Source organism: Podarcis filfolensis (genome assembly GCF_964270895.1).
Source record: "Podarcis filfolensis genome assembly, chromosome: 7".
In the NCBI taxonomy this organism is placed as follows: Eukaryota; Metazoa; Chordata; class Lepidosauria; order Squamata; family Lacertidae; genus Podarcis; species Podarcis filfolensis.
Genome location: NC_139603.1, coordinates 90285352 through 90313202, shown reverse-complemented (window position 1 = coordinate 90313202; position 27851 = coordinate 90285352). Strand labels below are relative to the sequence as shown.

At 54.0% G+C, this 27851-nt stretch overlaps 1 protein-coding gene across 1 annotated transcript; it reads left to right on the top strand.

The window, feature by feature from the left end:
• The first annotated feature begins 694 nt into the window (after positions 1-694).
• Positions 695-27635, top strand: LOC310766161 (casein kinase II subunit alpha-like). The gene is made up of 14 exons (XM_083622192.1): positions 695-912; positions 5849-6101; positions 15584-15719; positions 15816-15927; positions 16999-17100; positions 19060-19110; positions 21267-21326; positions 21737-21820; positions 22643-22753; positions 23236-23337; positions 24058-24158; positions 24457-24605; positions 25719-25808; positions 27083-27635. The coding sequence occupies exons 3-14, from the start codon at positions 15619-15621 to the stop codon at positions 27196-27198; spliced, it is 1179 nt and encodes a 392-aa protein (XP_083478318.1). The 5' UTR covers positions 695-912; positions 5849-6101; positions 15584-15618; the 3' UTR covers positions 27199-27635.
• The last annotated feature ends 216 nt before the right edge of the window (positions 27636-27851 follow it).

The following is a 27851-nucleotide window of genomic DNA, read 5'->3' as shown; positions in this document are numbered from 1 at the left end:
TCACTGGAAGGACAGATCCTGAAGCTGAGGCTCCAATACTTTGGCCACCTCATGAGAAGAGAAGACTCCCTGGAAAAGACCCTGATGCTGGGAAAGATGGAGGGCACAAGGAGAAGGGGACGACAGAGGACGAGATGGTGGGACAGTGTTCTCGAAGCTACCAACATGAGTTTGACCAAACTGCGGGAGGCAGTGGAAGACAGGAGTGCCTGGCGTGCTCTGGTCCAGGGGGTCACGAAGAGGCGGACACGACTAAACGACTAAACAACAACAAATGCCTAACAAAAAGGCTTTTCAAGCCACTTCTGGGGGAGGGAGTTCCGTCGGTTAACCCCGCTGCTCCTCGAACCAAAGGGGAGGCCGGGGGACACACACACACACACGTGTGCTTCCTTCACCTCCACGTTCGGACATACACGTGCTTTCTTCCGACGCCCTCCCAGGGAGTTCAGGCGAGCGGGACACGCCTGGGTGCCTTGAAGCAGGGCCCCTTCCCCCCCCTTCCCGGATCGTACACGTGAAAACGCCCTCCATTCACACGTGCGCCCTGCGCGCGCGGAGGCCGGCGCGTCAGCGCAACGATTGAATGTCCGCCTCTATGGTGCGGCCCTCGTGCCAGAGCGGCGTCTCCCCGCTCGGCCCTTCCCCCTTGCGCTTTCTATGGCCCTGCGCCGGAAGCGGCGAGTCTTGGCCGAGCGCCCCCTGTCGGCCCGGCGGGGAAAAAAAACCCTCTCTCGCCCCTCCCTCCCTCCTCCTCCTCCCGCGGCCGCCGCCGCCATATTGTCACCCCCCCAGCGGACCCGGGAGAGGCCAGCCCCCTCCCTGCCCCCCCTCCTCCCACCAGGAGCGGACCCGGGAGAGACCTGCTCGACCCGGTCGCCGCCGCCGCCGCCGCCTCAGCGGCCCGGCGAGGTAATGAAGCGGGGGTGGGGGGGGAGAGAAGCCCCTTCGCCGCCGGGAAGGGAAAATGGGGGGGACCCTCTTCTTAGGGGGGGTCCTTCATTTGGGGGTGGGGAAGGGGCCAGGCTGCGTGTCCGTGGCGGACCTGGGGGGTGTTGGTGGAGGATATGGGTGGGGGGGGGCCCTTGGAGCAGGGCAGGGGGGGCGACTTGTGGGGGGATGAGGGAAATTGGGGGGGGGAGACAGAGGCCTTCCTACCTGGACGTGGAGTGAGGGGGTGAGGAAGAGAGAGCCCCCCCTTCCAGAGGTGCGAACTTGAATAGGGGGGGGGGTTCCAGGTAAGCTCTGCCCCACATAATCGATCACATGACCTGGCACACACACACTGTTTGAATGGCAATGCCCATCAAATTTTTTTTTGGGGGGGGCGGGCAGGCGAAGGGTCCTCTTCCCCCAGGAGTGAGCTGGCTCCTCCGCTCGCCTGTCAAGTGTGTGGGGCAGTTATGGGGGGGATACGATCTGTGGGCTTGGGGGTGGGGTCAGGATAGGTTTGGGTAGCAAAGGGTCCCTTCTCAATGGGGAGGCCCTTCCTGTCCTCTCTCTCTTCTTTCCCCCACTTTCCCCTCTTCTTTCCCCCACTCCCATCTTGTGCCCATCTTGTAGGGGGGTGTACGGGGAGGGTGCCTGCCCCTCAGATTCCCTCTGGGGGTTTTGCAGCCTGCTGAGATAGGTGGGCATGGTGCTGGGGGGCTTTGGCACCCACAAATTCCCCACCCCAACCTTCCCTGTTGTCTCCGAAGCTGCCCCATCCCCAGCGCTGGACCCTCATCCTGAGGGCATATAACCCCCCATCAAAGAATGACAAGTTCTGAGACGCACAAGACCCACTCTGCGACTGGAATCAATTCTTTGCTTAACTCTCATTTCTTCCGTTTGCATAGATGCATTTTTATTTTAGGGCCGGAGCTCAGTTGCGGATCACCTGATTTGCATGCAGAAAGTCCCGGGTTGAAACCCCAGGGGCGTTTCCTGTGAGAACTGGCCAAAACTCCCTTCCTGAAACCCTGGGGAGGTGCTGCCTGTCAGGGTGGACAATACTGAACTAAATGGAGCAACGGTTTGACTCGGAACAAGGCAACTTCTTCCTGTGTTCCTCTGATCCAGTGTCCCAAACTTGGGTCTTCGTGTGTTTTTTGTTTTATTGTTGTTAGCCGCCCTGAGCCCAGCTTCGGCTGGGGAGGGCGGGATATAAATAAAATTTATTATTATTATTATTATTTTTTGGACTACAGTTCCCATCATTCCTGACCGCTGGTCCTGCTAGCTAGGGATGATGGGAGTTGTAGTGCAAAAACAGCTGGAATTTGGAAAATGCTGCTCTAATCGGTTTAGGATCAGGCAACAGGCTGTTGCCAACTAAGCGCAAGATCATGCCCCAGGATAAGCCGCCTGGGTGACATGAGAGGAGCACATTGATTTAAGCAGGTCTGCCTTTGGCCTTTGCGGATAAAAAGTCCTCAGCACAAACAGCCCAGTGCCGGAACGGCGCTCTTTCAACAGCCCAACCAGGTGATCCGGAAAGGTCTGTCCCCTTTGTGTCTGTGTTTGAGTGCTACTTTGAGCACTTAATGGGAGTTGCTGGGTTGGAAAGGACCTTGGGAAGGTCCTCTCCTCCAGCCGCCTCCTGCTCCGTGCAAGATCCAGCTTTTATTTCCTGGAGTTGTTCTCCGACAACTCTCGCCTCTCAAAGCAGCTCACACAAGGCAAGGGAAGCAGAGGGGAAAGATGGAGGCGAGGCCCCTTCTTCCAAGTTGTGACTCTTGCAATTTGCAGGGTCAAGGGATCCCTTCAATTCTGGCAGGCCAAAGTGGTGAGTCGGAAGTGGGCGTTCATGCCCAGTTCTGGCCAGGCCAAACTTCCCCTGTTGGTGGTCTTGCTTAAACAGCTGCCCACTTTGGCTTTCCCTATACAGGGTGGGGTGGGTGAGTGGGCAGAGTGGCCTCTCCCTTTGCTTCTGCTGTCCTGGGGCAGAGAAGTGGCAGTTGGAGCCAAGGGTTCTTTCCACCAGGGATGAAGAAACAAGCCCCTGCAACTGCTGCTGCTCCTCCTCCTCCTCTGACCAATGGGTGGGGCCAGACTGGCCTCCCCCTTGACTTGACATTATTCCTGGGGACAGTGGGAGCAGCCTTTGGGGTGCGGCTTTGGTCCCCTGGCCAGTACCAGGAGCCAGACTTTGCCGCATTGCAGAGGGTTGGACTACATGACCCCTTGAGGTTTCCTTCTAACGACAAGCCTCTGATTCAGCTCTATAGCATCCCTGCGGATGAACGCCTGGCCTCTGCTGAAATATCCCCAGCGAAGGAGAGCCTGTCACCTCTGGAGACAGTCTCCTCTGCTGTCAATCAGCTCTGGCCATAAGGAAGTTTCTCCTAATGTTTAGCTGAAATTAATCGGGAAGGACCCATGAGTTTTGGGAAACGGTTCTTGTTAGACCACCTGGGATCGGGTGCTGCATCTGCTGATGTTCTGCCTTATGCCGAACTGGACTAGCTCAGTGCCATCCACTCCTGCCGGCTGCGGAGCCTTGGATTCTCTCAGACAGTGGCCTTTTCCGGTCCTGTCTCCAGAGATCCTTTCAAAGGCAATGCTGGGGATTGAACCAGGGGCGTCTTGTGCTCAGTCACTGAGCTCCAGCCCATCTTTTGATGGCCTTCTGCACTCTGCCCTTTGCAAGATCATAATAATAATAATAATAATAATAATAATAATAATAATAATAATAATAAATTTATTTTGTACCCCGCCCATCTGGCTGAGTTTCCCCAGCCACTCTGGGCGGCTCCCAGTCGAGTGTTAAAAACAATACTGCATTAAATATTAAAAACTTCCCTAAACAGGGCTGCCTTCAGATGTGTTTTGAAGATAGGATAACTGCTTATTTCCTTCACATCTGAAGGGAGGGCATTCCACAGGGCAGGTGCCACTACCGAGAAGGCCCTCTCTCTGGTTCCCTGTAACCTCACTTCTCGCAGTGAGGGAACCTCCAGAAGGCCCTCAGTGCTGGATCTCAGTGTCCAGGCAGAACGATGGGGGTGGAGACACTCCTTCAGGTATACAGGACGGAGGCTGTTTAGGGCTTTATAGGTCAGCACCAACACTTTGAATTGTGCTCGGAAACCTAGATCTCTCAGGACCAGTGTTATGTGGTCTCGGCGGCCGCTCCCAGTCACCAGTCTAGCTGCCGCATTCTGGATTAGTTGTAGTTTCCAGGTCACCTTCAAAGGTAGCCCCACATAGAGCGCATTGCAGTAGTCCAAGCAGGAGATCTTTCTGCATGGGCCTCTTGCCTCTGTGAGTGAGCCTGGCCAGTACTGGGGTGCAGGCAGGCGGGGAGTCTAGTGATGGCGCTGCAGCATTTTGGGGTCTCGGGGTGTTGGAGTTTGTTCTTCTCTTCCACCCCTCTCCACCCCTAGGGTTGCTAAGGCATGAACACAGGAAATTGCTTTATGCTGAAACAGTCTTCTGTGGGAGGTGGTGGACTCTCCTCCTTCCTTGGAAGTGTTTAAGCAGAGGTTGGATGGCCATCTGTCAGGGATGCTTTGGTTGAGATTCCTGCTTTGGGCTAGATGACCCTCAGGGTCCCTTCCGACTCTATGACTCAGACCGTTGGTCCATCTCACTCAGCATTGTCTGCACTGACTGGCTTTTCAGGATTTCGAGTTACTGGCCCTCTTTGCAAAGACTGAACCTGGGACCTTTTGCATCCAAAACAGATGTTTTGCGGCCCTTCCCATTGCTGCGTTGGTTTGCGTTGTGCTCGGGAGCCTGATATATACGTGCAAGATCTGTAAGAATGTGCTAAACTTTCAGAGCAAGCAAGCCTGGTCTGAATGGCTGGACAATTAAGGCAGGGGTCTCAAATATGGTTCCCACCATTCCTGTCCACTGGCCCTGTTTCCTGAGGCTGGTGGGAGTCTGGAGGTCACCCCCATTGCTGGCTAGGCCTGAATCAAGGCATAACTGACCTGTGACGAGCCATCTTCGCACACTCTCTCTTGATCCTGTAAAAATGGCTGGATCAAACCAGGCCCAGGCAATCTTTGGAGAAATCGCCCCCAGCAGCTGACAGGCAGCCTGGGCTGGCTGCTTTGTGTGTCTCTGCTTTCTGCTCACCCCATCAATATTTATTTTGCTTATTTAGAAAAGTATATCTCGCCCATTACTGCTCAGTAGAAGGTGCTGTTCTCCAAGTGGAATTTGATTCCTTGGCACTGGAGCAGACAGGAGTATTTCCAATCAATGCTCTCTCTGGCACAGTGGGTCAGGGCTGCTTGTTGTTAACGAGAAGATCGCTGATTTCAGCCCACCCAGGGATTCCTACATTGCAAGAGGTTGGACTAGATTACCATCGGGTCCCTTCCAACTGTAAGATTCTATGATTGTACAGTTCTGTGAGTCTATGATCAAAACCCTTTATGAACCCTACATGTTTTTTACTTTAGGAAATTGTTCTTTTAGTTTCTGTCTCAAATATAACCCTTTCCTGCCTCCATTTAAACTGCAGGTAATATGGCAGCTCACTGTTACTCAGAGTAGACCTGCTGAAATGAATGAAGTGAGGTCTCCTCTGAGTAGGACAGAGTTGATGGTTGCTGGCCTATCTGCTGGGATTTTGCTTCTACCAGAGCTTTCCCCCAACTTGGCATCCTCCAGATGCTTTGAACTACGACTCCCATCAGCCCTAGCATCCTGTGGCCATGCTGGCAGGGGATTATGGGGAATGGCAGTCCAAAACACCTGGAGGGCACCAGGCTGAGGAAGAGTGGTCCGTACTCAGCACACCGTTCACAACGGCTGAGGTTTTGAATTGTTGCTTGTGTTGTTGGTGAAGCGTGTGTGTTGTGGTGGAGATGAAGATGAGCTGCCTAAGCCTTTGCTGTTCTTCCAGGCACAGGGCGATGCTGTGAAGAGGCGCCTGGGTTTTTGGGAATCTCCTTTGCGTTTTGTCCTCCTGGGCCCGATGGAGACCTGCTGACCACGTGGAAGCGTCTGACCGCCCCTCCTGAGCTCTGCCCGGCCGCCCACCCCCTTCCTCCCCCCAAAACTCCCGCCTGCCTGGAATGCTGCACGTGCCTTGCTCTGCGTCTCGCAGGACGGCTCCCGGAGGCTGCGGTGGAGCTGCAGATTAAGCAAGGCTCAAGGTAGGAGGAGGCTTTGGCGAACTCACTGCCGGTGACCTGGGGCTCACCCTCGCTTTTCTCGGGGTGAGAGGGATAGCGTGAGCTGGTGCGGAGGCAAGCTTGGGTGCTGGTGTGAACAGAGAGCTTGCTCTGCTGCTGTCCCTGCTCCGTTTGCACCCTGTGTTTGGCTGCTTCTGTCTGGCTGTTGTCAAGGATTGCATGCTGATTCTCGGGTCCTGGATTCATTCATTTCTATACCCCACCTTTTCCTGCAAGGAGCTCAAGGTGGTGTACATAGGTCCCTCCCCTGGCCCATTTTATCCTCACAACTACCCTCTGAGGTAGGCTAGGCGGAGAGAGTGACTAGCCCAGTGAGCTTTGTGTTCGAGTGGTGACACGAGCCCAGGCCTATCAGGTCCTGGTCTGACCACTACACTGGTTCCCAATTCAGAGAGTGTGCGCAGCGTACATGGGGAACCAAGGTGGCAACCTGCATCTCTTTTGCCATGCGCAGACAGGGCCTGGCGCTGAGGTTTTCTCGCCACACTTGGCCTGCGCATAGAGAAGTGGAGGAAATGCAGTGATTCATCACGTGCAGGAGCCTCAGACGAGACCTTTCTCAGAGTTCCAGCTGAACTCCACTTCCAGAAATAGGTGCTGTGTTGACTTAAATGCACACAACCTTGATGCGTGGCTTGCCTCAGGCTCCACTCTGTTTCTTAACGCACCGAAGCACTGTAAACACAGGCCTCGAGTTACATGTTTAAAACCACCCCGTCGTACAGAAGTCCTGGTCAACCAAGGCAGGTCATGCAAATTTGGGTGTTGTGCATGCGTGACCTTTTCTGCTGGGTTCTGCCTATATAGAGACTTTGAAATATTTTGGGAGGGATTACTGTGGTCAGGGAGGGGTGGGTGGGAAAAGCTCTCTTTTGCTCAAGCTTTCAGTGGATGCTGTCTGAATTGCAAGCACTTGTGTTTTCTCCTGCAATAATGAGGATTGCAAACATGCTGAGATTCTTGGTGAGCCAAATCCTGCTCTGGAGCTTCGGCTGTCCTATGTGACAAAGAGTATTCAGGAAGTGTAGGGGCAGAGAATTAGCATTCAGGTGTGCAGCTGAGCACGAGAAAATTCTAATCAGTTCTTTTTCATTATTTTATTTAGTTAGAAGAATTTCTCAACCACTTAGTCAAAGAGTCCCTAGGCAGTTATATAAAGGAATTGTCAGTATACCGTATTTTTCGCACCATAGGACGCTCCGGACAATAGGACGCACCTTGTTTTAGAGGGGGGAGAACAAGGGAAAAAAAATTATTCCGCTCTCTGCCCAGCGCCCCTTCAGCGAAGTGGCAGGAGGCGCTGCGCAGAGAGTGGGAGAATTTTCCCCCTCTTGTTTTCCCGCTCTAAAACAAGGTGCCGTTTAAGGTGCGTTCAGGCGGCTACCTTGGAAGCCTGGAGAGCGAGAGGGGTCGGTGCGCACTGACCCCTCTCGCTCTCCAGGCTTCAGGTTCCTTTCGACCTGCTCTTTGGGGCTGGCGGGGGGAAGCCCACCACCAGCCCCAAAGAGCAGGTCAGGGAGCAGCGGAAAGGCGCAGCGGAGAGGCTGCTGCCATAGTCACGCGTCACTTCTCCAGCTGGGAGAGGGTCGCGGGGCTATGGCTTCTTTAGCCCCGCGCGCGCTCTCCCGGGTGGAGAGGTGACGCGCGCCTATGGAGGCTCCTGCCATAGGCGCGCGTCACCTCTCCAGCCGGGAGAGGGTCGCGGGGGGCTGCTTTAGCCCCGCGCGCGCTCTCCCGGGTGGAGAGGTGACGCGCGCCTATGGAGGCTCCTGCCATGGGCGCGCGTCACCTCTCCAGCCGGGAGAGGGTCGCGGGGCTATGGCTTCTTTAGCCCCGCGCGCGCTCTCCCGGGTGGAGAGGTGACGCGCGCCTATGGAGGCTCCTGCCATAGGCGCGCGTCACCTCTCCAGCCGGGAGAGGGTCGTGGGGGGCTGCTTTAGCCCCGCGCGCGCTCTCCCGGGTGGAGAGGTGACGCGCGCCTATGGAGGCTCCTGCCATGGGCGCGTGTCACCTCTCCAGCCGGGAGAGGGTCGCGGGGGGCTGCTTTAGCCCCGCGCGCGCTCTCCCGGGTGGAGAGGTGACGCGCGCCTATGGAGGTTCCTGCCATGGGCGCGCGTCACCTCTCCAGCCGGGAGAGGGTCGCGGGGGGCTAAAGCAGCCCCCCGCGACCCTCTCCCGGCTGGAGAGGTGACGCGCGCCTATGGAGGCCTATGGCGTCTTCGCTCCATAGGACGCACACACATTTCCCCTTCATTTTTGAAGGGGAAAAAGTGCGTCCTATAGAGCGAAAAATACGGTACAAATATAGTCAGCCACATCATCATCATCATCATCATCATTAGCCCAAGTAAAACTTGCATACGTTTCTAGGTAGGTTTGTCAAAACAGAAAAGTTTTGACCAGGTGTCTGAAAGAGCACAACAACAACAACAACTTATTATTTATACCCTGCCCATCTGTCTGGGTTTCACCAGCCACTCTGGGTGGCTCCCAACAGAATATTAATAATGATAAAAAAGCAATAAAATATCAAACATTTAAAATTTCCCTAAACAGAGCTGCCTTCAGATGTCTTCTAAAAGTCAGTTAGTTGTATATTTCCTTCACATCTGAGGGGAGGGTGTTCCACAGGGTGGGCGCCACTACCAAGAAGGCCCTCTGCCTGGTTCCCTGAAACCTCACTTCTTGCAGTGAGGGAACCGCCAGAAGGCCCTCAGCACTGGATCTCAGTGTCCAGGCAGAACGATGGGGGTGGAGACGCTCCTTCAGGTATACTGGGCCGAGGCTGTTTAGGGCTTTTAAGATCAGCACCAACCCTTTGAGCACAACAAGGCTGTCTGCTTAACATTACTAGGCAGATTTCCATTTCACAGGGGCTGCCAAACTGAAAGATCGGCTCCTCACAGACGTGGAGCAAACTCCATAGGGTACTTGCAAAGGTACAAGTTCAAGTACAAGTTCCACAGATCCATGTGGTCACTTATAAGCTGATTTGCATCCTCTGCTGCATCCTGGGGGCATTTGCTGGGCAGTGCCGGTTTGAGGAAGGGCAGCGGCTCAGGGGCACATCCCACAGGGGTGCTTTGAACACAAAAAGAAGCAGCCCCAAGTCTGCTGCACCTCCAGGCAGGGCTGGAAAGGACCCCTGCCTGAAACCTCGGAGAGCTGCTGTCGCTCAGTGTGGAGTAACAGTCTGACTCTGTGTTGAGCAGCTTCCTGTGTTCCCTGTTCCTGGTCATTGCAGGGGGCTGCCCTAGGTGAGCTTTTGGGCCCCTTGCAGCTCCCATGCTTGTGGGAGACAGGAAGGCAGTGCCATTTCCTGGAGCCAAGCATCGAAGCCGCTCTGACTTGGGCTCCCAGCAGAGCGGGCCGTGTTTTTCTCAGGCCTCCACTGCGGCTCCAGAGGATATCTTTGACCTGCGGGTTACCCAGCGTGGCCGCTGCTTCCAAGTGAAAGGCAGCCTCGGCGTTGGCAATCTCTGCTAGATCAGTGTTGTGCTCATTTGCCAGTCAACAGAGGTCAGCTGGGGATATTAGTGGCCCGGCTCAGTTTCCTTGCACTGCTTTCCGGGTTCCTTGTTGTGTCTGGAATGGGCTGGAGCCGGGCGGGACGGAGGCCGTGGAGAAGTGCATTCCTGCGGCTGCGTTCGTAATCCACTGGCCTATTGCCCAAAGCAGCCTGTGGCTTAGGAGTAAGTGGATTCCTCCGTTGTTTTTGGGAAGTGATTCTGAGGAGGTAGCATGTTAAAGGGAAGAATGCTTGTCATAACTGAGACAACTGACTATCCTTCAGGGTCCAATTCTCTGATTCTAATATTTACCTCCTTTTCCTGAACTGGGGCTTGCGGCTGCTTACACAAATTAAAACAAGACAGGTAAAATACAAGAAGCTAAAAACAGATAAAAGATCATCATTTAAAAAATAATCAAACTTTAATACATTAGAATGGAAACAATATAAAAATCCAGAGATGTTAAAATACAGAGGATGAAAACAGCTGTAAAGTTACAGGTAGGTAGCCGTGTTGGTCTGCTGTAGTCAAAACAAAATAAAAAAATCAATTCCAGTAGCACCTTAGAGACCAACTGAGTTTATTATTGGTATGAGCTTTCGTGTGCATGCACGAATCTGAAGAAGTGTGCATGCACACGGAAGCTCATACCATAACAAACTTAGTTGGTCTCTAAGGTGCTACTGGAAGGAATTTTTTTATTTTAAGCTGTAAAGTTGTTGTTTTAAAGGTGGGGAGAGATCTGAACATACAGTAGTAGGTCCTCTGTGTGGGGAACATGGAGAAATGCTATTGGGTGTCGGAGAAAAGGCGGAACTACTCAATATTACTTTGCCTCTGTCTTCACCCAAAAGGAAAGTGGTGCCCAACCTGGTGATAAATGATATAAAGAGGGAGCTGCAGCCCAAGACAGGAAAAGTGGGGGTAAGGGAACAACTAGCTCCTTTAAATGAATTCAAATCTCCAGGGCCTGATGAGCTGCGTCCAAGGGTACGAAAGGAGCTCTCGGATGTAATCTCTGAACCTTTGAGAATTCATGGAGAACAGGTGAGGGCCCTACAGACTGGAGGCGGGCAAATGTTGTCCCCATCTTCAAAAAGGGGGGGGGGAGATCCAAGTAACTCCCAGCTGGAGAGCTTGACATCGATACCAGCGAAGGTCGTAGAACAGATAATTCAACAGTTGGTCTTTGAGCATTTAGAAAAGGAAGCTGTGATTACCAAGACCCAGCAGGGGTTTCTCAAAAATAAGTCATGCCAGACCAATCTGATTTCTTTTTTTGATAGAATTACAAACTTGGTGGATCAAGGAAATGCTGTGGACATAGTGTATCTTGATTTCAGTAAGGTTTTTGACATAGGCAGGAAGGCAAACGGCGTTTCCGTGCGCTGCTCTGGTTCGCCAGAAGTGGCTTTGTCATGCTGGCCACATGACCCGGAAGCTGTACACCGGCTCCCTCGGCCAATAAAGCTAGATGAGCGCCGCAACCCCAGAGTTGGCCACCTTTACCTTTAAGGAAAAGTGGGACAATCTTGGATCAAATAATCGGGGTAGCTTCTCTACATCAGGCACCACCCTGGAAAATAGGGCCACTTGGAGGGTCTGACCTTAGTGAGAGTCCTGGCCAAGCCCTTTCGCTGGCAGCCCCTGCCGCCTCCTCCTCTTCCTGCTGAGCAGTCCTTTGCTGCTTGCTTCTCCTGTTCTCTGTGTGCCAGCCTGCCCTCTCTCTTCCTCCTCCTGGAAGCAAACGGGCGGAGAGGGGGAGGCTCTCCAGAGACACTGCTCAGCCGCCTTCCTTTGAGCCAGCCTTCCCTCCTTCGCTCGCTCAGAGCTTCGCCTTTGAAGCTGCACATTGCAGCCTCCAGGAGGGATGGCGCTGCCCCTGCCCAGGCAGGCAGAGTCCAGGGGTCCAGCTGCCTCCCACCCCCAGCAGGACTTCTGAGGGATGCAAATCCAAGTCCCAGGTGGCTAAGACTCATTCGAGAGAGCCTCATTCCTGGGAAGCTGCTGAAACCAGTGCCTATGAACAGCTTTGCACCTGATTTGCCGAGGTGGGTGCCCAGGCAAGCGGGGCTGCAAGGAAAAGGAGACCCCAGGGAAGGGGCCAGTGTTGGGCCCCCAGGCCATCATCCCAAGCTTGGCTGCTGCTTAGAAACTGCTCTTCCGCCTGCTAGCAAGGTGCCCATTTGCCTGGGAGCAGGGTGCACAGGAGAGCAGAGTTTTGCTGGGATTACTCGGAGGAGCCTTGCTCGACAGCAGGTGTGGCTTGGGGGCCTTCTTCGCTTGGATCCCCCCTTTAAAGCAGAAAGAGCGTCCTAGTCTGGTGCTGCTGTTGTCAGAGGGAGCTTCCCGGCGTCTTTCTCAGGAGAGAGTCGTACATAAAATACCACAGGAAGCTGTTTTCCATGGGCAGAGCTTGGTCCCTCTCGCTCAGCTCTTAGTGTCTGCACAGACAGCGTTAATCAGGGTAGTGAATTGGAGGCTGAAATTCCCGGTGCTGGGGGACAAGCACGCCTTCTAGTCCTGCTTGTGAACTTCCTGGGGGTCTCTTGTTGGTGCCTGCGGGAAAGGATGGTGGACCGGGTGAGCCTTTTGTTGCACAGTCTGCCAGGGGATGCTCTTAAGCTCCCTGCCTACAGGTGGGGACCACCTGCAGCCTGAGTCTGATATTTTGAGGCGCTCCAATAGTATTCAACCAGCAGAGTCTGGCTAAGTTGCTAGGGGGTGTGTGTGTGCATTGCTATCATCTCACTACGTGCAAGCCCTCACCTGACTCAAAGGAATCCCTTTTTGCAGCTGGCTGTTGGGAAAGCTGGAAGATGGCATGGTCTGAGGGGTCTCCTCTGTGCTAGGACAAAACTCCCTTGAGGTGCTTTGCTTTCCTCTCTGCTCCCCCTGGGATGTTGGTTGGAGCTCCTGCAGGGCCTTCAGGTTGGGAGGCATTAAAATGGAGTCATCAGTTGGGAAGGGACCCAAAGGTCATGTAGCCCAATGCCCTGTAATGCAGGAACCACAGATGTCTTTCTGCTGATTTCTGCATTGGCCTCCATTGTGGGGTTCTAGGCAGGTCCACTTTCCTGCTCACGGAGCCAGGCTGACCTGCCATAAGAACCTAAGAAGAGCCTGTTGGATCAGGCCAGTGGTCCGTCTAGTCCAGCCTCCTGCTCTCATAGTGGCCAACCAGATGCCCATTATGGGAAACGCGCAAGCAGGATCCGAGCACAAGAGCAGCCCTCTCCCCTCCTGCGGGTTCCATCAACTGCGATTCAGAAGCATGGCTGCCTCTGGCTGTTGGAGCAGAGCACAGCCATCAGGGCTGTTGGCCATCAATAGCCCTCTTCTTCTCCATGATGATGATGATGATAATAATAATAATAATAATTTATTATTTATACCCCGCCCATCTGGCTGGGTTTCCCCAGCCACTCTGGGCGGCTTCCAACTGAATATTAAAAACAGTACAGCATCAGACATTAAAAACTTTCCTAAAGAGGGCTGCCTTCAGTTGTCTTTTAAAAGTAAAATGGTTGTTTATTGCCTTGACACCTGCTGGGAGGGCGTTCCACAGGGCAGGCACCACTACCGAGAAGGCCCTCTGCCTGGTTCCCTGTAACCTTGCCTAATCCTCTTTTAAAGCCATCCAGGATGGGGGCCACTCCTGTCTCCTGAGTCAGCGAGTTCCGTAGACTCTGGAGTTTCCCGCCGGACTCTGAAACAGCCAGGAGAGGCTTGGGAAGTCCGCGTGGGGACCACTGGGCTTTAGAGCTGATGGAGGTCCTGGCCAGGAAGGCTGGTCCTTTGGCTCGGCCTGCCAAGGGGAAGCTGGCTTGCGCCCAGGATGGGCATTAAAACCAGGGTGGTGTCCTCGCTTCCTGGGCCTGATCCCCAGCAGCGGCAGGAGGCAGCTTGGTCCCAGGTGTGGGGTCAGACAGTGTCCTCTGAAAGGGCTTCGTGGAGCAGCAGATATTTGGGGCTCTTTGGGGCCTGCTCTTCATTGCTCCTTGGCACTGGGGAAAGCGCAGAGAGAGCAGGTTCCTGTTGCTGGCTTAATTGGCCTCCGGGGCAGAGAGTATGTGGGTTTGGTGCCGGGAGGAGGAGGAGGGAGGGTTTATGCTGCCAGGAGGGTTGTTGGCTCTGCAGAGCCTGAGCGCTGCCTGCATCGGCCGGCCTCCCTGGAAGGCAGTCAGCGGCCGCAGGGCAGGCTCCTTTCCCTGACAAGAGTCCTGCTGGCTGTTCCCGAGGGGCTTTGTCCGGCGATGGCAGCCTGGCATCTGAACGGAGGCAGAATCCCTAAGAGTCTGCTTGGAGCCCCAGGCCAGTTCCTCAGCACCACAGGAAACAGGCAGGCTCCTCTTTGCCTCCACCTTCCAGGCTGGGCCTGATTCTGTCTAGGGAGCCTCAGCTCGGTTGAAAATGGCAAGGTCTCCACCAGCCCTGCTCGGAAAGAGCGGTCTGCTCCCGCTGCTCTCCCCCCAACCCCACCTGTGGTTTCCTGCTTTCCATGCAGAAGGCTGCAGGATTGGTCCAAGCATCACCATGCAGGGTTGGGAAAACACTCCTGCTTGAAACTCGGAGAGCCACGGCTGTTCAGATTGATCAAGGCAGGTGTCAGATGCCGGTGTAGTTACTCGAGAGCAAACAGGCAAGACTCTGACCTGTCTTTTCCAGGCTTTATTCTTCGTGCAAAACTATTTACAGTGAAGAGCGTTGCAAGTCCATGTCTGCTCAGTCGCTAGCAGAATCTGGGAGTGGCCGGTCCTTGTACCTTCCCCAGCATAACAGTCGCTTGACCCCCAACCTTCTCCTCCCCTCCCTGCGCCGAAACCTACTGCGCAGGGTGGGCGCTGGCAAAGGGGTACTTCCCTCCCCTCCGGCTTGCTCAGGATCGGTGTTGAGGCTCTCTCTAGCATCCCCTGGTCCCACCACCTCCTCCCCACTGGAGGTGGGGCTTTCCTCCTGGCCAGAGGAGGAACTGCTTCGCAAGACTTTCGGAGGTTCCCTATAACACAACTGCCCTTCCACCTCTTGCCTCTGAGCTGATGGCAGTTCCCTGACAGCAGGCAATGAGCTGAGGTGCTATCAGGCACCCCACCCTGCTCCCAGATCAGTTTACGACCACAGATTACATGTGTTTGGCGTGAACGATTTCAACTAAGTTGTTGAAGGCTGGCTGGTTGAAATTGCACAAATTGAATGTGCAGAAGGTAGAGAGCTTTTTTTGCATATGCACACCATCCCCAGAACTTCAGCCCCTGTGACGTGATACTATGGATGCAGTCTCCACATCCATCCACCATGCTGGCTCCTTGAGAACATGAGGGTGCAGGCCTCTTGCTCTTGCTGTTTCAGGTCTCATCCTGAGGGCTTGGGCAGCCAAGGGGCAAGACTGGTAGACAGCGAGGCGTGTGCCCCCTGTGTGAGCATGGGCAGGTGGGCCTTCCAGGTTCCCATTGCTGGTGCTTCTTGCTGCCTCCTCTCCTCCTGGGCTCTCTCTTGCCACCAACCCAGCCCTTGCTTTACAAGTGCCCCAACTTAGAGGAGACCCTTCAGAGCTATTTCGGCGGCTTCTGGGTTTGCTTTGTTGTTCTGAGCAAAAGAGCTGGGGAGAAGAGCTTTCATTTATCATTTACTTACTGCATTTACACCCCGATTTCCCCCTCCAAGGAGGGAATCATGGCAAACATGGTTCTCCCTCTCGCTCACTTAAGCTCCACAACAACCCTGCGAGGCAGGCTGGGCCAAGAGACAGCGAGCTTCATGGCTGAGCGAGTGGGGAGATTCGAACCCCTGTCTCCCAGGTCCAAGTCTGACACTCTAACTGCTATACCCCCTTTCCCCTCCCTCTTCTCTTTTATCTTAGTGCCTAATAATGACCTTCGGTTCCTTTCTCTAATGCCCCTGTGCTTATCCTCTCCTCCCCCTTTTCCCCAGAGCAATTGAGGCGCTGACCTCCAGGCTGGGAGAGCATGTCGGGCCCGGTGCCAAGCCGAGCGAGGGTCTATGCGGACGTCAACACACAGAGGCCCCGTGAATATTGGGACTACGAGTCGCACGTCGTGGAATGGGGGTAGGGGAACATCAGAGCTCTGCTGGATTAGCCCACAGGCAGCCCACCTGAGCATGCCAACCTCTTTGAAAAAAAACCCTTCTTCTTCTCCAACAGCAATCAAGATGACTACCAGCTTGTTCGGAAGCTTGGCCGTGGCAAATACAGCGAGGTCTTCGAAGCCATCAACATCACCAACAACGAGAAAGTCGTGGTGAAAATCCTCAAGGTGGGTGGGGAGCAAGAGGACCTGAATTTCTTGCCTGTGACCCCTTCTTTTTGGCGGGTGTGGTGGTGTCTCTTTGGCCAGGGGTTGGGCTGGGAGGTTTCCAGTTCAAATCTCACTCCTGGCGGGCACTTGCTAGGCAACTGCGGGCAAACCCCTGCATGGGGACAACAGCTGTCTACCTCGCAGGGGTGTTGTAGAGGCTGCTGAGGGGGCAGACGTAAAGTGCTACAACCGCTTGAAAGGTGATGTTTCTGCTTTGCTGATGATTTGGTGTTCACTTTGCAAGATCCAGACTCCAGTGCAGTAAAAGCATTGGAGCTGGTTCAGGAGTTCGGGCAAGTAGCAGGATTCAAGTTAAATAAGAGCAAAACCAAAGTGTTGGGGGGGAAATTTAGATAATGAGGAGAGAAAAATCCTTCAAGAAAAGACAGGCCTTGTTTTTGTGAAGAAAGTGAAATATTTGGGTGTGAATTTATCAGTGAAAATTTTGAATTTATATAAAGATAATTATGATAAATTATGGGATGAAATTAAGAGAGATCTTGAGATCTGGTTAAGTCTAAAATTGTCATTAATGGGCCGAATATCGGTGGGTAAGATGAATGTATTGCCAAAGATGATGTTTTTATTCCAAGCTTTACCAATTATTGATAATATTAAATGTTTTAAAGAATGGCGGAAAGCATTGTCTAAATTTATCTGGCAGGGGGGAAAAACCCAGAATTAAATATAAATTCCTAACAGATTCAAAAGAAAGAGGAGGATTTTGTGTTTATGCATCTTAATTGCAAAAGCAAAGCTTGAAATTGCATTGAACAGCCTCGTCTCCTAAAGGCTAGGAAACCTGAGGAAGTCCCAGGTGGAGTTCATGTCCTCGGGGGGCCTTTGGACCCCCGCCTCCTCCATCCTCTCACCTTTGCCGTGGAATTGCAGGTGCTGCGATCCTCAGCCAAGAACCATAAAACAAAACCGGAGCTCAGTGTGCGTTTGAGTGTGCAAAGTGCTCTGTGCTCCCGGTTGCCTTGATTCCGGACCTTTGCGACAACGACTGTGTTGCACTCTCTTTTTCAGCCAGTAAAAAAGAAGAAAATCAAGCGTGAGATCAAGATCCTCGAAAATCTCCGAGGAGGCCCCAACATTATCAGCCTTCTAGACATAGTCAAGGACCCCGTGGTAAGAGCTGGTGTGTGTGTGTGTGTGTGTGTGTGGCAGCATTCATGCGCACGGCGCTCGATGAAGCGCAAGGCAGCTGGTCCCCTTTCAAGCTGATTTTCAAAAGAGGCAGGAAGTTCTTGTAAGTGGGGCATGGAAACCTCCCTGGCTTCTCTCCACCTGGATCCCAGAGACGCGGCCTGCCTCCAGCAAGGCAGCCATGCTGGGCAAAAAAACAACACCGGGAGTTGTCATTTTGTGGCTGGGAAGAGCATTCCCCCTCTCTGCCATGTTCCTTCCTCCTGGAACCTGGAGCTGCCTGCTGAGCCTGCGCCCTTCTGGGACCCCCAGGCTGCCCTCTCCTGGTGGGCCACCCTAGCTCAGCCTCTGCCTGGAGGGGGCTGCCTTTTGGCCAGAGGGGAGGTCTAGGTGAGCTCTTGGCTCCCTGATCCATTACGTTTCCGAGCACAATTCAAAATGTTGGTGCTGACCTTGAAAGCCCTAAATGGCCTCGATCCAGTATACCTGAAGGAGTGTCTCCACCCCCATCGTTCTGCCCGGACACTGAGGTCCAGCGCCGAGGGCCTTCTGGCGGTTCCCTCATTGCGAGAAGTGAGGTTACAGGGAACCAGGCAGAGGGCCTTCTCGGTGGTGGCGCCCGCCCTGCGGAACGCCCTCCTACCACATGTCAAAGAGAAAAACAACTGTCAGATTTTTAGAAGACATCTGAAGGCAGCCCTGTTTAGGGAAACTTTTAATGTTTAACAGACTACTGTATTTTGGTACTTTGTTGGAAGCTGCCCAGGGTGGCTGGGGAGACACAGCCAGATGGGCGGGGTATAAATAAATATTATTATTATTATTATTATTATTATTATTATTAGTAGTAGTAGTAGTAGTAGTATATATCAGGCTATTTGGGGTGTTTATTTTTATCCACAGCCCATAGCCTACTTTGTTCCAAGCTCCAGGCTAGCAGAGTGTGTCAGGGCAGCTTCTGCAGGGCCTCTCCCTGGGATCCAGATATAAGCTGTTTATTTTAAAGTTATGCTTCCATTCTTGTATTGGCTCAGATGGTTATTAGGTGTGTGATCTTTGCCGTCTGCTTGGTTGTTTCTTCAGCCTGCAAACTGCCTTGTGCATAGTACAGTGGTACCTCAGGTTACATACGCTTCAGGTTACAGACGCTTCAGGTTACAAACTCCGCGAACCCAGAAATAGTACCTCGGGTTAAGAACTTTGCTTCAGAATGAGAACAGAAATTGTGCTCTGGCGGCGCGGCGGCAGCAGGAGGCCCCATTAGCTAAAGTGGTGCTTCAGGTTAAGAACAGTATCAGGTTAAGTACGGACCTGTGGAACAAATTAAGTACTTAACCCGAGGTACCACTGTAATATAGAAAGGCAGTATACAAAGTGAAATGAAATGAAATCCAGCCGTTCTTTCTTGGCTGCTGGAGCCCAGGCCTAGAGCCCCCTAGGACAGGTTAATTGTGTGCTTCAGGACCCCTTAGGAACATAGCTCAGTATTGTCTACCCTGACCAGGATTCCAGGTTTCCAGGCAAGGCATCTCTGCCAGCCCTACCTGGAAATGCCATTGGGGTGGACCCTGGGCCCTTCTGCACGCAGAGCAGGTGTTCTGCCACTCAGCCTGCGGTCCTGCTTCAGAGGGGAACAGGCACCTCTGCGCATCAGACCCAAGTCTTCCCTGCCCAGCTTCTTTTTCAAGAATCCTAGCCATTGGTGATCCCCCAGAACTGAGCTGGGGGGCTTCTCAGGGGGCTGCTGTCTCCCTTCAGCCCACCCCCATCCTGGCTCACCTGCCCCATAGATGCAGCGTGGCTACAGTAGCTTTTGGGGGGGCGAGGGGAGAAGGAAGACTGTGCTCTCTGCCCCTTCTCACAGCTTTGAGACTAAACCATTCTGGTCATTCTCTGTTTTCTCTCTCTCCTGCCCTGGAATGCTCTGCGCTGGCTCTGCAGTCCCGGACACCCGCCCTGGTCTTTGAGCATGTCAACAATACAGATTTTAAGGTGAGTGGAGGCCGGTTGGGTGATGCGATGCCTCTGGGTGTCTCCTCACTTTCTGATGTGTGTGCATGTGTATTAGGTGGGGTGGGGTGGAGCTTAACTATGGGTCTAAAGTCCTGGAGACGCAGCGCAATGTCACCCTTCTGTTCCAGGGCTGCTGGAAAACCCATCTTTGACTTGGAGTCAGTGATGGCCTGACTTGGGGGAGGGATGTGGTGTCAGCTTCATTCAGGTCTCCCCCCTCCAGCTCCTCACTGTTGCCCCTCCTTCTATCTGTTGCCCATGACACACACACACACACACACACACACACAGACAGACAAATACCACCTGAAAGGTGTGGAGAGCAGATGTCATCCAAAGGCAGTTACGCAGGCCCAGCTGTTAGCTCAGTTCCTCCCTGCCCCATTTCCTTTGGCTAATTTAATTTCCAGATTAAAGAGCCCTGTCCTTGTTTGGGCCATGTGTGCGATGCTTTCTTTCCTAGGCCACCACCATAAAACCCATCTGAGAGCAGTCAAATGGGTTTTTCTGTCTGCTATTCCTTTGGTCTCTTAGTCCTAGGAAGCCTATTTCCTCCCAGTGTGGTGTGGTGGTTAAGAGCGGTAGTCTCGTAATCTGGTGAACCGGGTTCGCTTCCCTACTCCTCCACCTGCAGCTGCTGGGTGACCTTGGGCCAGTCACACTTCTCTGAAGTCTCTCAGCCCCACTCACCTCACAGGGTGTTTGTTGTGGGAGAGGAAGGCAAAGGAGATTGTGAGCCGCTTTGAGATTCCTTCGGGTAGTGATAAAGCGGGATATCAAATCCAAACGCTTCTTCTTCTTCTCCCGGACATGCCAGCGAGGCTGAGGGACGGCAGAGCCGTCTCTCGGCTGGGCAGTGGCTGGTTCTTCTCCCATTTGAGGAGATGGTTTCAGTGCAGGAGATGGCGATGTGCCGTTAGGGGAAGGGGGCGGCACAGGCAGCCTGCAGGAGATGAGGTGAGACAGCGGCTCCCAGATGGATTCGATGCTACTCCCTTCTCCTACAGACCCATCCCTCGCCCTGGGCTCAGGCCCTGGAAGTGTTGGGGTTTCAGGTGGTGAGACATAGCCAGAGGGAGACTTAAGGCTGCCTCCTTCCTGATGGTTCTGCAGTGCGTTGCAAAAAGAGAACATTCTTGAAGAGATTACATCCGAAGGGCTGCCACATGGAAGATGGAGCAGGCTTGTTTTCTGCTCCAGAGTGCAGAACCCAAACCGATGGATACAAATTGCAAGGAAGGTGATTCCGAGCACAATTCAAAGTGTTGGTCTGACCGGCCTCGGTCCAGTAGACCTGAAGGAGCGTCTCCACCCCCATCGTTCTGCCCGGACACTGAGGTCCAGCGCCAAGGGCCTTCTGGCGGTTCCCTCACTGCGAGAAGCAAAGCTACAGGGAACCAGGCAGAGGGCCTTCTCGGTAGTGGCACCCGCCCTGTGGAATGCCCTCCCATCAGATGTCAAAGAGAACAACAACTACCAGACTTTTAGACGACATCTGAAGGCGGCCCTCTTTAGGGAAGCTTTTGATGTTTGATGCATTACTGTATTTTAATATTGTGTCGGAAGCCGCCCAGAGTGGCTGGGGAAGCCCAGCCAGATGGGCGGGGTATAAATAGTAAATTATTATTATTATGACTAAACGTTAGGAAGAACTTTCTGACAGTAAGAGCCATTCGGCTGTGGAACGTGCTCCCTCGGAAGGCGGCGGAGTTCTCCTTGGTTGGAGAAGTTGGGTGGCCTTCTGGATTAGGGATTCGTTAGCTGCAATTCCTGCATTGCAGGGGATGGACTAGATGACTCTCAGGGTCCCTTCCAACTCCACAATTCTGTGATCCCGTTTGGAGGGGACGTGTGTGAAAGTCATCCTTCAGCTTTGCTGTGAGCAGGGCGGGCTGCAAAGTCTCCGTTTTAAGCCCTCTAACCTTGAAGCCCTTCAGCATCCTTCCAGACCAGGCGGGTTGTTGTGATCCCTCGGCAATGCGCAGAGAGGTGCTCTGAGCATAAGTCGAGAGCTGCTGTGCTGGCAGCGCATTGCAGATGCCAGGGCAGAGCCTTGCTGCCGGAAACAGATCAAGCCCAGAGCTCTGGGGGTTGTCTTGCTAATGGCACTTCTGCAATATCTCTTTTCTTCCAAGCAATTGTATCAGACGCTCTCGGACTTTGACATCCGGTTCTACATGTATGAAATCTTGAAGGTAAGGAACTGAGCACAGGGGAATTGGGTGGGGGAGATGAGCCAATCTGCGCTTTGCTTAGCCCCACAGTGACTATGCCGGGGTGGGGCGCAGAGCAGGGGCCCCTGACGTGTGACCCAGGAGCCCAAGAGAGGCTGTGCGCATGCTTGTTGCTATTCGTGGCGTCCAGTCTTTCTCCAGCTTTGCCTGTGGCTTAGGAGAATGCAGAAAGCCCCAGATCCGCTCCCTGTCGACTCCAGCCAGGGCTGGGAGAGAACTTGTGTGGTCGTGGGGGTAGGCTGGCCAAGGGGCCAGATCCTGAACCCAGAGCTGCTTCCTTGCATGGCTCTTCTTTTGAGGCAAGGCAAGGACGCTCTTCCAAACGCGGCCTGTTTGCCGCTGCCCACCTCTCTTTCCCTCTTTCTCTGCAGGCCCTGGATTACTGCCACAGCATGGGTGTCATGCACCGGGACGTCAAGCCTCACAACGTGATGATAGACCACGAGCACCGGAAGGTAAGGCCGTTGCGGGGTGAGTGTCGCGAGGAGCCATGGAGGTTTCCTCACCTGGCACAGCCAGCTGGCTCAAGGCCAGTCGGCCGGTCCAGCAGTGTCCGGCTAGGGAGTGTTTGCCACAGTCTGGAGACACATCGAGCACTGTGCCCAAGATTACCTATGTATTTATGCCCCATCTCCACCCCACCCGCCAGAAGCAGGGCTCATGTCGGCTTGCAAAAAATTAAAGTACAGATAAATCACACAGAGCTAAAAAGATGTAAAGGTAAAGGGACCCCTGACCATTAGGTCCAGTCGTGGCCGACATCTCGCTTTACTGGCCGAGGGAGCCGGCATACAGCTTCCGGGTCATGTGGCCAGCAGGACTAAGCCGCTTCTGGCGAACCAGAGCAGCGCACGGAAACGCCGTTTACCTTCCCGCCAGAGCGGTACCTATTTATCTACTTGCACTTTGATGTGCTTTTGAATTGCTAGGTTGGCAGGAGCTGGGACTGAGCAACGGGAGCTCAGCCCGTCGCGGGGATTCGAACTGCCGACCTTCTGATCGGCAAGTCCTAGGCTCTGTGGTTTAACCCCCACAGCACCACAACAAGCAAAAAACAAACGATCTGTCGAATTCAAACAATGTGAAAAAACCTGTCTGTTGAATTGCACATAGTAATCAACAGCACACTCTTCAGATCCGTTTCCTTGAAAGCAGGCTCCCTTGGGCAGGCTGTCTGCTCCTGGCTGCTGGGACCAGGGTGGGGGTCCTCTCCCCCCTCCCTCCTGGCTTCCTCTGGCGCTCAGGGCCCCCCTGGCCTCTCCCTTCCCTGCCTGCAGCTGCGCCTGATCGACTGGGGCCTGGCCGAGTTCTACCACCCGGGGCAAGAGTACAACGTGCGAGTGGCCTCCCGGTACTTCAAGGGTCCAGAGCTCCTGGTGGACTACCAGGTAGGTTGGAGGCCAGGGCCTTGCTCCGCAGCGCTGCCTGGCGCCCAGCCCATCCCTTCCAGGCGGAGGGAGAGCAGGAGGGCACCCCAGGGCCCTTTCTCCATCCCCGGGAGAGAGCCTGGGGTCGCCTGCGTGCAGAGAGGGCGCACTGCTGCCCTGGCACCTCAAAACAAGGGAGTTTGCTGGAGATGCTGCTTGGGGCAGGCATGGGCTGGACCATCCATGCCACCTGGTTCTCCAGAGGAATGGGGCAGGGGGTTGGTGTCCCCGGGGGGCCTGCCCACGGCAGTGGGTTCAGCTGGAGATGGTCTGAGCTGATGGAAACAGAGGGGTGGGCAAGGCTGGGCAGGGGGCGAAGGTGTTTGTAGCCTTGTGAAAGCTTGGTTCTGGGGCAGGGGAGGGGGAAGGTGTCCTCTCTTGGTGGCTCTCTCCCTGCACCCCCCCCAGTTGCTTCACTGCTCTCCCCCCCTTTCCTTCTGCAGATGTATGACTACAGTCTGGACATGTGGAGCTTGGGCTGCATGCTGGCCAGTATGATATTCCGCAAGGAGCCCTTCTTCCACGGACATGACAACTATGACCAGGTGAGGCAAATTCTCATTTTGGTTCTGGCTTTTGCCCAAGGGGGAGGAGGAAACAGGCAGTTTGTCTGGGGGGGGGTCATTAGAGTGGTACCTTGGGTTACATACGCTTCAGGTTACAGACTCTGCTAACCCAGAAATAGTACCTTGGGTTAAGAACTTTGCTTCAGGATGAGAACAGAAATCGTGCGGTGGCAGCAGGAGGCCCCATTAGCTAAAGTGGTGCTTCAGGTTAAGAACAGTTTCACGTTAAGAATGGACCTCTGGAACGAATTAAGTACTTAACCCGAGGTACCACTGTACAAAACACACAACAAAGAAAAACACTTTACAATATAGTAAACTAAACACAAAAAAGAATTATTTCTTCAGATACCTAATTCTCATAACATTAATAACTGACTTCCTTGCATCCCCTCTAACTGAATTTCGTTTAATCACCTGTATGACAGTTCTCCAAATTCATATTTCTAATAATATAGACTCCTAAAATTTACTAAGCTCTTCTCCTTTATTAATATTCTAATCCTTAATATTTAGTAGCCCATATTCTGCCCCTAAGCCTATTTCTTACTTCCAAGAATTATGCACCTGCTTCAGTTCTAGCCGGGCTGTGCCCTGTCCGCTCCCTTCGCTCGGTGCTTGGGTAGGATCCTGTCTCCTCTCTGCTCCCCCCCCCCCCGTCCTGTGGTTTCTCACCGTCTCCTCCCCCTCCCTTCCCAGTTGGTGCGGATCGCAAAGGTCTTGGGCACAGAGGACCTCTATGACTACATTGACAAGTACAACATTGAACTGGACCCCCGCTTCAATGACATCCTTGGCAGGTGAGCGCGGGGCACCCGGAGGCCTTGCCAGGACATTGCAGGGGTTGGGCTGGATGACCTTTGGGGGACCCTTCTGTGATTCCGTTCCTTGCCAGGCCAGAGTCACTCTCTCTTGGCTCTCTTGGCGAGAGGGGCTTCAAATCAGATACAAAGGACCTTGCGCTGCCCCAAAAACCCCTTTCCCTTGTGCGTGGGGTGTGTGGGTTAAGGTCCCTGGGCCCTGGCCTTGCAGTGTGTGGCTTCGGGGCCCTTGAGCGCCAGGCCTGTGACTCCCCCCGCCCGTCTCTCTCCCGCCCAGACACTCTCGCAAGCGATGGGAGCGCTTCGTGCACAGCGAGAACCAGCACTTGGTGAGCACCGAGGCCCTCGACTTCCTGGACAAGCTGCTGCGCTACGACCACCAGACCCGGCTCACGGCCCGCGAGGCCATGGAGCACCCTTACTTCTGTACGTGCCCCCCCCACTTCCCCTCCTGCCCCCCTCCTTATTGGGCCCTGGCTCCCAGCCTTCTCAGAGCCAGGGCCACCTGCCACCCGGGTGCCCATCCGTCTGGGGACCCATTGCTGAATGGTTCCATGGTGGGAAAACTGCTGCTCTGCTCCCACCTCGGATCAGGCCGCAGCCCTCCAGGTGAGGACCCCCCCTGCCTCCCCCTACAATGGCACACTCGGACACCAGGTTCTAGCTGGCCAGTTGCTCCACCCTGCCCGTTCTCCTTTTGCTTACCTGCCTGAGGGTCTGTGGCCCAGTGCACGACTGCCATGAGGGGTGCCAGGCCATTTCTCCCAGGCCTTTGCCCACGACCCTGCGGCGGTGTCTTCAAGCACCCATCGTGCACTCCTGGTCTCGCCTCGGGCTCTGCCCAAGCTCTGCAGGCCCTGCCGGTGCCTCCCCCTTCCCCCAGGGCCCCTTGCCCTCTGGGGACCCCAAAGCTCTCCCTCCTGCTCCAGTAGCTATTGGGGTGCTCTTTGGCTTGGCAGGCGGTGGGGACCAGCACAGGCCTCGTGATCACGGCAAGCCTTCCCAGTAGGTCTTTCCCCGATGAGGCAATTGTGAGGACTGAATGTCACCCCCCCACACCTTTCCACAGTCCCCTCCTCTCCAGGGTTTCCCCCAAGCAATCGAAGACTGTGTCTGCATGCAGCCAACCTCTCCTCCGCTCTTTTCATTTCTGTGTGTTCTGGGAGACCAAGGGGGAAGGGAGCTGGTTGCAGCAGGAGGGAGAGACTCCCTGGATTCTTCAGCAGCCGGTCTCCCCTCTGTCTCCTTTCTCTGAGTCTGGACTGCTCTCTGCCACAGCCTCTTCCTGCTCACTAAACCCTGTTGCTGCTCCAGCTTCCGGCGCCATCTCCCTGCGGTCCTCTCCCCCTTTGACCACTCAAGAGTCGCCCCACCGCCATTCCCCAGGCTCTGACCCTTCTCCCTCTCTTGGTTCCTTTGGGGGCTCCCCACCTGGTGCCCCCACCATTTCTCTGCACCCACCCAGCCCCTGACATTAGATCCCCCTGGGGGTTCCCTTCCAACTCCACCCCCATCTCATTTCTGTTCTCTCCTGTCCAGATCCAATAGTGAAAGATCCGGCCAGGATGGGCTCCTCCACGGTGCTCTCGGCAGCTAACACGCCCGTCAGCTCCTCCAGCATGTTGGCAGGTAGGTTTCTGGAGCCAGGGGTGCCCGTGTCTGCCCTGCTCTGGCATGGCTCACACAGAAGAGGTTTCAGAGCATATGGATGAAGTTCTAGTGCACTGTTACCGTCTTGAATGCAGTCAACGCAGTTTCCTTCCTTTAGGTAACATGCTGCTCTGTTTGAATACAAAATACTTAGATCCTCTGGACTTTGGATTCCAGAACTAATTACATTTTCAATTGCTTCTGAGTATCTGAGGACGGCCTCTCCAAATTGTCCGCTTTTAAATAAATCATTTCCTTCAGCTTTCAGTGTTGCTGCAGTGGAAGGGAGCAAAGTAGAACTGTTTTTTCCACACCTGAAAAAAAAATGACAGCCAAGGTTTTACGGGATTCTGAAAATGAAGTAAATGGCTATCTGGACAGTGGCAAAAATAATAGTGAAAAGAAGGAAGTAATACAGAAAAATGCAGAATCTTCAGCAGCTAATCTAAGTATCTAGCAGCAAGGGCCTTCTGGCAGTTCCCTCATTGCGCAAAGTGAGGTTCCAGGGAACCAGGCAGAGGGCCTTCTCGGTAGTGGCGCCCGCCCTGTGGAACACCCTCCCATCAGATGTCAAAGCGATAAACAACTACCTGACTTTTAGAAGACATCTGAAGGCAGCCCTGTTTAGGGAAGTTTTTAATTTTTAATGCTGTATTGTTTTTAACACTCGATTGGGAGCCGCCCAGAGTGGCTGGGGAAACTCAGCCAGATGGGCGGGGTATAAATAATAAATACATTTTTCACTCTATAAGACGCACCAGACCACAAGACGCACCTAGTTTTTGGAGGAGGAAAACAAGAAAAAAAATATTCTGAATCTCAGAAGCCAGAACAGCAAGAGGGATCGCTGTGCAGCGGAAGCAGCAATCCCTCTTGCTGTTCTGGCTTCTGGGATAGCTGCGCAGCCTGCATTCGCTCCATAAGACGCACACACATTTCCCCTTACTTTTTAGGAGGGAAAAAATGAATCTTATAGAGCAACAAATACCATAGTAGTAGTAGTAGTAGTAGTAGTAGTAGTAGTAGTAATAATAATAATAATAATAATAATAATAATAATAATAATAATTTTGTATTCAAACAGAGCAGCATGTTACCTAAAAGAAGGAAGCTGTGTTGACTGCATTCAAGGCAGTAACACTGCTCTGGCGTGGGGCACGTGGGACCCGAGGGAGGGCTGATGGGCCCCTGCTCCCCCACCCCCTTCCACTGGGGCCCTGACGCTGTGCCCTCTTCCTCCCTCTCTCTTGCAGGGATCGCCTCCATGTCCGCCTCTCAGCCCATCGGCAGCCTGGCAGCCTCCCCCGTCATCTCCTCTCCAAACACTCTGGGCTCGCCGGTGCCCGCCACCGCTGGAGCGCAGCCTTGACCTCAACGGCGCCACCTCTGGCTCCCAGCACCGCCAAGCCCGCGGCCTTGCCCCCCGCCTGCCCGTCCGCCTGCCTGCCTCTGCAAGGCTCCGTGGCCCCCCCACCCGCAGCAGGCAGGAGGGGGACAGCGTGGGGGTGGGCAGGTGCGGGGAGGGGGGGTCCTGTCTCTGGAATATGATATTATTATTATTTCCCCCCCATTTGTTTTTGTTGAGTATGTCAAAGAGCCAAGCCTGGGCCGCTGCCGCCACCGCCGCCGCTGCCATCGCTCCTCCTCCTCCCCCTCTGCGGCAACGAGCACGGACTCTGGCAACGGGCGGAGGAGGTCTGTCTCGAGGGATGCCGGCTGCGCTCTTCCCATGGGGGTCGTGGTTAGGGATGCAGCCGCAGTGTGGGCACCTAAGCGGAGAATAAAATTTATTTTCTATGTCCCTAACAGGGCAGTGTGGCCAAACACTCGTTCCTGGTTGTGTGTGTGTGTGTGTGTGTGTGTGTGTGTGTGTAAAAGGAGGTCGTCATGGAACAAGCTTTTTTCTTTGCTGCTCCAGGGATCAGACTCAAATTACCCAGAAGGAGAGTCCCATCAAGTATTAGGAAGCACTTGCTGGCAGCAAGAGAAGTTGGACAGGGGAACAGACTGTCCTTCTTTGGA